The 11435-nt window shown below is 40.7% G+C and overlaps 1 protein-coding gene across 1 annotated transcript; it reads right to left on the reverse strand.

Moving 5' to 3' along the window:
- Positions 1 to 2590: 2590 nt before the first annotated feature.
- mrm2 (mitochondrial rRNA methyltransferase 2) lies at positions 2591 to 11399 on the reverse strand. The gene is made up of 3 exons (XM_073060995.1): positions 11184 to 11399; positions 6719 to 7007; positions 2591 to 4030 (listed from the first exon to the last, which is right to left on the reverse strand). Exons 2-3 carry the CDS (start codon positions 6990 to 6992, stop codon positions 3609 to 3611), a joined length of 696 nt encoding a protein of 231 aa, XP_072917096.1. The 5' UTR covers positions 6993 to 7007; positions 11184 to 11399; the 3' UTR covers positions 2591 to 3608.
- Between the last annotated feature and the right edge of the window lie 36 nt (positions 11400 to 11435).

Below are 11435 nucleotides of genomic sequence, written 5' to 3' on the forward strand. Positions count from 1 at the left end.
CATTGTTTACAGCCAACAGATGGGAATTAGGAAGAAGGAGCTCAAGAAAATGACAATCATCAGCAAAATGGTACTACGCAAATATTTGGAGCAGCAAGCTAAGTGTCTAGGTCCTGAGAACTTTATCCTAGTGTCTTAGAAGAAAGGGCTGATGAGACGGTTGATTTTAATTTTCCAAGTCTTAAAATTAAGCAAAGGCTTAAGGGAAAAAAAATCATTTAAAAAAAAAGAAACTACAAACCAGTTAGTTTAACATCTAATATAGGGCTAATGTTAGAAGCTATTACTAAAATCATATATTAAGCACTTGGATAAAGATAAGAATAGTGTAAGGAAAATGTGAAAAATATAGCAGCATATAAATTAAGCTATGAGAGACTGCCTAACCCTGAAATGCAGAGGGATATAGATGCACCAATACATGACTTGCAAAAGGATAGCAATTGGGCACAGCAAATAATTTCAAAAGATCACAGTATGTTATCAGTTTTTGTTCTTAAACTTGAATACCAAAATAAGAGGTAAACTTCAAGCATTGTTAAGACCATATCTGCAGTGTTGACCACCTTATTTAACAATGTACTAAACTAATACCTGGACTGGGTAGGGAATCTTTTAGAAATAGGCTTGTACACAGCAGAATTGAAAACTGTGATATCCAAATCCTAAAAAAACTTAATGGGATAGATGTAAAGAGGACTTTCCTTTTGTTTGTAGAGAATACAGCAAAGGAGTGCCCATGTTTCTTTTTCTATTAAAAAACATTCACTCCATTTTCAGCAGAAAAGGTCACCAATTTAAGACAGAAATGAGATGACATTATTTCCCTTAGAGAGGCACAAGATTTTGGAACCCTTCTTTAAAGCAAAGTTTTAAAGGGCTTTAATGATGAGGTGCGAGATATTACCCGAGCAATCAACTGCCAGGGACTGTTTCAGAAAAGTTGAGAATTGAGAAGAAAATTTCCTCACTCAAATCAGAATTAGAGACACGAGAAATCAGAATCAGGTTTAATATTACTGGCATACTATATGTCGTGAAATTTATTGCTTTGTGACAGCAGTACATTGCAATACACAATAAAAACTATACAAGAATATACTGTACATATAACTATTTTAAATTTTAAAAAGTTGTGCAAAAAATAGTAAAAATAGTGAGATATTGTTCAAGGATTCATAGTCCATTCAGAAATCTGATGCTAGACAGATTTAGCAAAACTATAAATGGGTGATAAATCCTACAAACTGTTACAATGCAATCAAAATTACCTGGAGCATTACTCTGGACAAAGATTTTGTCTTCTCAATACTTCTGGGTGTATCTTATGGATTTTGGGCTGCTGATAATGAAAATCACCATCAAATTTCCCTATCACAAACAAGTGAAGATCTGCAGATGCTGGAAATCCAAGCAACACACACAAAATGCTGGAAGAACTCAACAAGCCAGGTAGCATCTATGGAAAAGAGTATAGTTGACGTTTTGGGCCAAGACACTTTCGGCAGGACACTGAACTTTGACTGTACTCTTTTTCATAAATGCTGCCTGGATTACCGAGTTCCTTCAGCATTTTGTGTGTGTTGCATGAAACTTCCCTATCACACTATTTTTTTGAAATCACCTATATTTGTTATTTCAATTCATAATTCAAGTCAGATTAACTGATGCCAAGATTAAGTAACACACACACACACATGAGGAACTCAGCAGGCAGAGATGTCTACCCTTTTCCATAAATACTGCCTGACCTGCTGAGCTCATCCAGTGTTCTGTTTGTGTTGCTTTGGACTTCCACCATCTCGTGTTTAAGATTAACAAAGGCATTTTTGTTTGTCCAATAATCAAACAGGTCATCAATGACAGGTAATTCCAAGAACTTCCAGTGGGACAGGAGAAAATCACATGGAAAGCATTCAAGGATGCTGTTGAAAATCTTATTGGTAACTACAGAGCACCAAATCACGAGCAGCTAGTTGATAACATGCTTCAAGCATACAAAACCATGCAACATGTCACTGAAGGTTCATTTTCTGCATTCCCATTTAGACTTCTTCCTTGCAAATCTTGGCACTGTCAGCAATAGGCATGGTGAAAGCTGTCACCAGGACATTATGGTCATGGAGAAATTATATCAGGGCAATCGGAATCTACCAATGCTGGCTGATTATTGTTGGACACTTACAGCAAGTGGATAGCCTTAGACACTGAGTACAAATGAAAATCATCAACAAAACATTTTTAGCTTAGTTGAGCGATTGCAAAGCATCAGCACCATTATGAAATTAAATGCATTATATTCAATAGAAGTTAATTTCCTATTTCTCCAAATTCCTACATGATACAAGTAGTCTGAAATTATATTTGTTTCCAGTTTCAAGCAGTCTATCATAAACAAAAAAAATTCTGAAGGAAGCAACACTTTCTGAAAAAACAATTGTTATCCAGTATACATGAGGAAATCTGCAGATGCTGGAAATTCAAGCAACACACACAAAACGCTGGTGGAACACAGCAGGCCAGGCAGCATCTATAGGAAGAAGCGCTGTCGATGTTACGGGCTGAGACTTGATGAAGGGCCTCAGCCCGAAATGTCGACAGTGCTTCTTCCTATAGATGCTGCCTGGCCTGCTGTGTTCCACCAGCATTTTGTATGTGTTATCCGGTATTATCAGTTGGTTCTGAATCTTCAAGATATACATTTGCCCTTGGGTAACCTCAGGGTTTATTAGACTGAGTTAACCACCCAAGGACCAGAGGTCAAACAATGGGACTACAGTCAGTTCAGATTTGGAGTAAATCCTACAGTTTAGCTTTCTGCTTTGAATGCAAGAAGAATCCACAATTATATGTTAAATACCTGCCACGTGTTGGATTAATGCCTTATCTTTTTGGGCAACAGAAACCATGCAGCAATGCCCATCCTAGAAGGTCAGTGTTTTGCTATTATTTTACTCTCCAGCATCTTGGCCACTACTTCACTATTGGCCAACACTTGAAGCAGACCACACATCCACTGATTGCATTGCTGAAAAACCCCGAATTCAATAAAAAAATTCTATGATCAATAGCTCAACCAGATAGGCAACAATTACTAAATTCTATACAATTTGTACCATATTTTCTGCTTTCCATCATGCTTGTCTTTTTACTTAATATGGGAGCTTCAAAATTGTTAATTACTTTCACTTTGAAATGATGTATGTTAATATGTTTAAATTGACTGGAACTCTCCAACTGTATAACATTTTTCATTACTTCATTTTTCCACGGTATCTCAGTACATGTGACAATATTAAGCCAATACTAAAAACACTTCATTGTTACGAGATGAGGAAGATTTGTGCAAACATCTTTCTTTCAGTAACTTAGATTTTATTCGACTGACTGACTAAATATTAATTTTTATTCTTGATAAAACAAAACATTGTAGATTTTTGCACAGCACCTCAGAACAGATTACTGTCAATTGTGCTTGAGAAGTGGATATTTGCCATCCACCTGGGTATGAGTGCTGGACAGACCTAGAGAAATAACAAATAGGTGATAAAACCTACAAATTGTTACATTGCAATCAAAACTCCCTGGAGCATTATCAGTTGGTAACATCAACTTCTGAATCTTCTTGCTAAAAAGTAGATTTCTGATGACTCCTTTCTGCTTGCAGATGGTTTTAAAATCTTCACCTCTCCAAACAATTTGGTAAGTTGCTTTTGGAGGAGGAATGTGTTTGCTCCATCCCAGAACTTACAAAGCAAAGTACCACCAGGACTCAGCACCCTTTCAGCCAGGCCAAAGATACAAAGGAACAGTTTGACAAATTGTTGCTGGTCCAGCTCACGGATACCACTTGCATTCGGTGCCACGTCACTGAGAATAACCTGAGCCTCTCCCCCTGGTAGGGTCTCCTGTATTCTGGCTTTAACTTTAGGATCCAGGAGATCACAATGAGACAGGAATACTGCACCCTCCAGCAAAGGGATGTGTAGAAGATCAACGCCCACCACTGAACCTACTGCAGCCTTCAGATCTGCAAAGAAATAAAATTAAATGAAAATTACCAAAAGCCAGAATGAATAAGAGACATTTTATATTTTGAGAGAAGGCTCCCCACACCTTCACTGTTAACTTCATCATATGATATGCAACTTATTTCCTTTATTTAAACCACTTCAAGTCTAAGACAAATCAATATTGATTCAAAATCAAAGAAAGTAGTATAACAAATCTTCTGACTGATACTTGACCCCAGAGACAGTCCAGTGAGGCACCTTCATGAGGTAGGAATAAGTGAATACTGCACTGTAAGAGTACCAGTTTCCATTACAATACATTAGGTGAATGTTAAGTTTCCATAGCAGCAATAGTTGAACAATATGGTTGTTCTCCCCACATTCCTTATCAGTGAAGAACATGTGACGTAGCCAATATCATATTTCTTTGTGGCAGCTTGCAATGAATAATTTGTCTGTTTCAGTTCATCCATCACCGATACACAGTGGGTGCAATGTGTACATCTACAAAATGCATCGCAATTACTCACTCAGTAACACATCCCCAAACCACAATCTCTACTCCCAAGGACAAGGATAGCAGGTTTCTCTCTAAGTTACATGCCATCCTGACCTGGAAATACACAATTTCTTCATGAATCCAAATCCTGGAACTTCAAACTAACTGCACTGTGGAAGTGCCTTCACCAGGAGGACTACAGCGATTCAAGAAAGCAGCTCACCACCTTATGAAGGTCAGTTAGGATTGGGTAATAAATAATGACAACATGGGGCAACATTTTGCGGGCAACTCACAAAACTACTAGCTATTCCACAAACATACTTCTTTTGGACTATGATCACTACCATCTGCAGCCTCTAATTTCCCTTTGAGAAATGTACTTTTGAACCATCTAAGCAAACTAGCAATTGTGATGTCCTGAAGGTTTCAGTGAACCTGACTCTCAAGGACACAGGTATGGCCATCACTGGAGAAGATTTAAAGGCCAGATTAAAGGGTCAAGACCCGAGGGCAGAAAATGAACCAATGGTGCGACTCACCACTCTGTGCCAGTTAAAGTGAAGAACCATATTAAAGTGGAAAACAAACTAGTGTTCAAATCACTCCTTTGTGTCAGCCAAGATCCCCCAACTAAGCCTGTCCTGTCTCGCTCTTTTCTCATACTTGCAGGAGTTTTGGGTCCTGCGTCGCCAGGTTTGGCAGCAGTTACTGCCCTCATCTCAGCACTGAACTGACGACCCAGCCTGTGGACTCACTCTCAGGGTCTCAGCAGCCATTGAGCTCCTGGACCAGGTTCACTCACCTCAGCACTGAACTGACGACCCAGCCTGTGGACTCACTTTTGGAGACTCTGCAGTCCATGTTTTATGTGTTATTAGTTTACTTTTTCATTGTTTGCACAATTTATTCTCTTTTCAAAGATTGGAAGTTTGTCAGAAGTTTGTAGGTGGTTTTTCATGGATTCTATTGTGTTTCTCTGTTTTGTGGGTGCCTGCAAGAAGATGAACCACAGGATTGTATATGGTGCATACACTTTGATAATAAATTTACTTTGAACTTCGAATGCCCTTGTCAAGGGCACCCAGATTTCAATTATTTTTAATTCTTGAGTTTATTGGCTCCACTGGGGCCAGTGTGCTGTGGCATCCAGGCTGACGACAGAGCATCCCCTCCCCCGGGGTTCACTCGGCAGAAGACAGTGTATTGTGGTTGACTGCAGGTTTCTGCAGCAGTTGTGGCTTGAGACTAAACTTTATTTATTGTGTGGCTGTATATTACTGATACCTTTCTGTACTTGCTATCTTGGAAGTGTTCTGTGTGCTGTGTGCAATGTGACTATTGGTACCATGTTTAGCACCTTGGCCTCAAAGTAACACTGTCTTGTTTGGCTGTTTTCATGGGTATTCATGTATGGTTGAATGACAATTGAACTCAAATTGAATTGAATTATTTAGGATGTCCCGCGAGTACGAAATACTGACAAACTCCTGGAAGTACTGATATAATCAATAGGATTCAGACAGACTTGACGCTCCTGGGCACGTGAGTACAGAGAGACCAGATGCTCCCGGGCACATTAACACAGAGAGACCGGACACTCCAGGGAAACTGAATAGAGAGTCAGCTCTGAGAGCCCTTTGACCTACATTTCAAAAATATTGCCTGCTACATTGTTAAAATATTTATTTTTCTGCACCAAAAATAAATTATTATGTTTACAACAAAATGTGCATGGTGCCAAACAGAGAGGGTTATGATCAGTTCATGGAATCTCAAGCTTACGCCCTTTACACCCTTAAGGGTTTAAAAGGCACAGCGGTTACATTACTGAATTAGAAAAACAGAGCTGGAGTAATGATGCGGAGACACTTCAAATACTAACTCAGCAGCTGGAATATTTAAATTCAAGTAATTAAACTGAAATAAAAAGCTACCATCAGTATTCCAGTGACCATTAAAGTACTGTGTTGTTGTAAAATCCTATAACATTCATTAATGTTAAGGAAACAAAATTCAGTTTTCTGGTCTGACTTGTACGCAGCCAGACCTATCAAAGAGGGCATTGTAGCTCCCTATTACTCCCTAAAATGAGCCACCCAAGCCATTCAGTTTTATAATAATTAGAAAAGGGAAATAAAAATTCATCTTGGGAATGACACCTACATCCTAAAAATGAACGAAACATCTAGTATTGGTCACTCACCAGAACCAGTGGCGTTAACCCGGTTAACTGCAACTTGACTCCAGGCACCTGGTGCTGCACCACAGTCGAGCACACTGATCCCGGGCTGCAGGATACCATGCTTGGCATCAATCTCCAGCAGCTTAAATGCACTCCGGCAGCGATAGTTTTGTTGCTGAGCAGATTTCACAAATGGATCCTGCAGCTGTCTTGACAACCACCTCTGCTCAGCTGGAGTCTTTTTCAGCAGTGGTACTGCTGTATGAAATAAACGACACTGGACACGAGAGATCATATCACCCTATAAACACTGGGGAGATGAACAAACAATGCTTTCAGAAGAGACAAAATAAACTGAAGATGCTGGAAAATGGATAGGAGAAGTATTCTTGACATTTTAGGTTGAAACTCATAATGCAGGTCCCAATGCAAGATTTTGTCCTGAAACATCAACAATTCCTGTCCCCTCACAGATGCTGCTCAAGTTTTTCTAGTAAATTGTTTATTGTCCCATACTTCTAGGTTTTTTAAAAATCAAACAGATTTTCCCCTTTAACTTCAGATAGATTCTACTCATCAAGTGGGCCTGGTTCCTGTATTTGAATTTGAATTTATTTAAATCTTACATCCATCCCACAATGTGAGGGAGTAAAAATCTTTGCATTACAACTCCATTGTAATGTGCAGACATGTGAATTTAAAGGTGTAATGGCTTGTCCCGTAGTCTGTTGGTCATAGCTTTAATACTGCAGTACCGTTTGCCACACAGAAGCAGCTGAAACAGTTTACGGTTGGGGTGTCTGGAGTCCCCGATGATCTTCCAGGCCTTCTTTCTGCACCCACTGCTATAAATGTCCTCGATGGAGGGAAGTTCACATGTTGGGCTATCCATACCACTCTGCAGTACTCAGTGGTCAAGGTTGGTGCAGTTCCCATACCAGGCGGTGATACTCTCAATGGCACCCCTGTAGAAGGTCTGGAGGCTCATGTTGTACAATTCTATGTTGTGAAGTCAAATCCACAAATTTATAAGAGTCAAAGACAGATATGATCAGGAATCAGAGAAGCATTCTTTTGACACATGTAGGTATTACTCAGATATGAAGAGGGTGCATGGAACAGAGATTTCTATAACTGTAGAAAGTGGAATGTGAATGGCCAGCAAAGGCTGGGAATCAGAAGTAACGAATGGAGATTATAAGGAAGTAGAAAGGGGATCAGATCATTAGCAGAGTCATGAAAGTCAGCATGCCTTCCTTTAGGGAAAATCCTGCCTGACAAATCTGTCAGAATTCTTTGAGGAAATAACAAGCAGGATGGACAAAGGAGAATCGGTGGATGTTGTATGCTTGGATTTTCAGAAGGCCTTTGACAAGGTGCCACACATGAGGGTGCTTAACAGCTCAGGGCTGTGTGCTTAGCCCACTGCTCTACTCTCTCAATACCCATGACCATGTGGCTAGGCATAGCTCAAATGGCATCTATAAATTCGCTGATGATACAGCCATTGTTGGCAGAATCTCAGGTGTTGATGAGAAGGCGTATAGGAGTGAGATATACCACCTAGTTGAGTGCAGCAAACTTGCACTCAACATCTGTAAGACCAAAGAGATGATTGTGGACTTCATAAAGGGTAAGACAAAGGAACACATACCAGTCAATAGACAATAGGTGCAGAAGTAGACCATTCGGCCCTTCGAGCCTGCACCGCCATTTTGAGATCATGGCTGATCATCTACTATCAATACCCGGTTCCTGCCTTGTCCCCATATCCCTTGATTCCCCTATCCATAAGATACCTATCTAGCGCCTTCTTGAAAGCATCCAGAGAATTGGCCTCCACTACCATCCGAGGCAGTGCATTCCAGACCCCCCACAACTCTCTGGGAGAAGAAGTTTTTCCTTAACTCTGTCCTAAATGACCTACCCCTTATTCTCAAACCATGCCCTCTGGTACTGGACTCTCTCAGCATCTGGAACATATTTCCTGCCTCTATCTTGTCCAATCCCTTAATAATCTTATATGTTTCAATCAGATCCCCTCTCAATCTCCTTAATTCCAGCGTGTACAAGCCCAGTCTCTCTAACCTCTCTGCGTAAGACAGTCCAGACATCCCAGGAATTAACCTCGTGAATCTACGCTGCACTTCCTCTATAGCCAGGATGTCCTTCCTTAACCCTGGAGACCAAAACTGTACACAATAATCCAGGTGTGGTCTCACCAGGGTCCTGTACAATTGCAAGGAGATTTCCTTGTTCTTGTACTCAATTCCCTTTGTAATAAAGGCCAACATTCCATTTGCCTTCTTCACTGCCTGCTGCACTTGCTCATTCATCTTCAGTGACTGATGAACAAGGACTCCTAGATCTCTTTGTATTTCTCCCTTACCTAACTCTACACTGTTCAGATAATAATCTGCCTTCCCGTTCTTACTCCCAAAGTGGATAACCTCGCACTTATAAAGGGATCAAAAGCAGAGACAGTGAGCAATTTCAAGTTCCGGGTGTTAATATCTCTGAGGACCTAACCTGGTCCCAACATATTGATGCAGCCATAAAGAATGCAAGACAGTGGCAATATTTCATTAGGAGTTTCAGAATTGATATGCCATCTAAAACATTCGCAAATCTCTACAGATGTACCATGGAGACCCTTCTAACTAACTGCATCACAATTTGGTGTTTTGGGGGTGGGAGTTGTGGTGTCTACTGAACAGGATCAAAGTAAGCTGCAGACAGTTGTAGAATTAGTCAGCTTCATCATAAGCACCAGTATCGAAAACATCTTCAAGGAAAGGTGCATCAAAAAGGCAGCATCCATCATTAAGGATCCCAGCTACCCAAGACATGCCCTCTTCTCATTACAACCATCAGGGAGGAGGCACAGAAACCTGAAGGCAAACAGTCAACAATTAAGGAAGAGATTTTTTTTCCCCTCCCTTCTGCCTTCTGATTTGTGAATGGACATTGAACTCATGAACACTACCTCAATACTTTTAGGTTTCTATTTTTGCATGACTAAACTTTACTTAACTATTTATATACGTGCACACATATACGTACACACACGCGCACAAGCATTTACACACACATATTTACTGTAATTCACTTTCTATATGATCTTGTACTGCATTGTGCTGCTGCGCAAAATTAACAACCTTCACAACATATGCCGGTGATATTAAACCTGATTCTGATTAACAAGAGCTCATGATATTACAGGAAAGATACTGGCATGGATAGAGCATTGGCTGATTGGCAGGAGGCAGAAAGTGGGAATAAAGGAAGCCTTTTCTGATTGGCTGCAGAATTTGGCATTGCTTTTTGTGTTGACAGAACTGATGGCTTTGTGGCCAAATTTGTGGACAATATGAAGATAGCTACAGGAGCAGGGAGATTGCAGGAGTTGGACAGATTAGGAGAACAGGCAAGAAGTGGCAGAGGGCACATAGTGTTGGGAAGTGTATCATCATGCACTTTGGTAGAAGGAATACAAGCATAGGTTACTTTTTAAAATGGGGAGAAAATTTAAGAATCCAATGTAAAAAGGGACGGGAGTTCTTGTGCAGGTTGAGTAGGTGGTGAGGAAGGCAAATGCAATGTTAGCATTCATTTTGAGAGGACTAGAATATAAAAACAAGGATGTAACACTGAGGTTTTATAAGACTCAGGTGATGCTTCACTTGGAGTATTGTGAGCAGTTTTGGGCCCCTTACTTAAGAAAGGTTGAGCTGACATTAGAGAGGGTGTCAGAAGATGATCACAGAATGATTCCAGCTTATCATGTGATGAGCGATTGATGGCTCTGGACTTGAACTTGCTGGAATTTAGAAGAATGAGGGGGAATCTTATTGAAACCTAACAAATGTTGAAAGGCCTAGACAGAGCAGATGTTTCCTATATTGGGGGAGTCTAGGACAAGAGGAGAGAGCCTCAGAATAGAGGGACTTGCATTTAGAACACAGATGAGGATGAATTTCTTTATCCAGACAGTGAATCTGTGGAATTCATTGCCAGAGGCAGATGTAAAGACTAGGTCATTGGGTGCATTTAAGGAGGAGGTTCTTAATTAGTCAGAGCATAAAAGGTTATAGGGAGAAGGCAAGACAATGGGGTTGAGAGGGAGCATGCATCAGCCATGATGAAATGGCAGAGCACACTCAATGGGTCTATTGCTGTTCCAAAGTCTTACAGGTCTTATGAAGGAGATTATAAGCAGCAGGGAAATGTGAGGAGTGGGCAGTCTTGTTTAATGTAGACACGGAGACTGGCATATACAGTACAACGTGCTCAAGGAACTCAGTGGGGCAGTAGACATCTCTGAAAGAAAATGTACATTTCAGTCCAGATGAAGGGTTTCGACCCGAAACGTCAACAGTCCATTTCCCTGACCTGGTCCTCCAGTATTCTGTGATGTTAGGCCTTTGGCAATCTATGTCATCATAAGTGCGCAACTCACAGTCCCCTTGAAATCACCCACTCTTACCTCTTAGTGACACTCCGCAGAATCACTATAGGTCCTCCATCAACATTGAACACGCTATCCTATCTTTTTTGAAAGCCTCCCCATCGTCTCAATCACACGGTTGGGAAGAGTCTTGAACTTTTTAGGTACATCACCAATGTCACATAGGAGCCTGCCGAGACGATGTGGCGAGGAGCACCGCCTATCGGAATGGGGATCGGAGAACGCCGGACAGGAAGACAAACATTTGTTCAGCACACAGCGGAAGAAGGT

Source organism: Hemitrygon akajei, chromosome 11, assembly GCF_048418815.1.
Source record: "Hemitrygon akajei chromosome 11, sHemAka1.3, whole genome shotgun sequence".
Lineage (NCBI taxonomy): Eukaryota > Metazoa > Chordata > Chondrichthyes > Myliobatiformes > Dasyatidae > Hemitrygon > Hemitrygon akajei.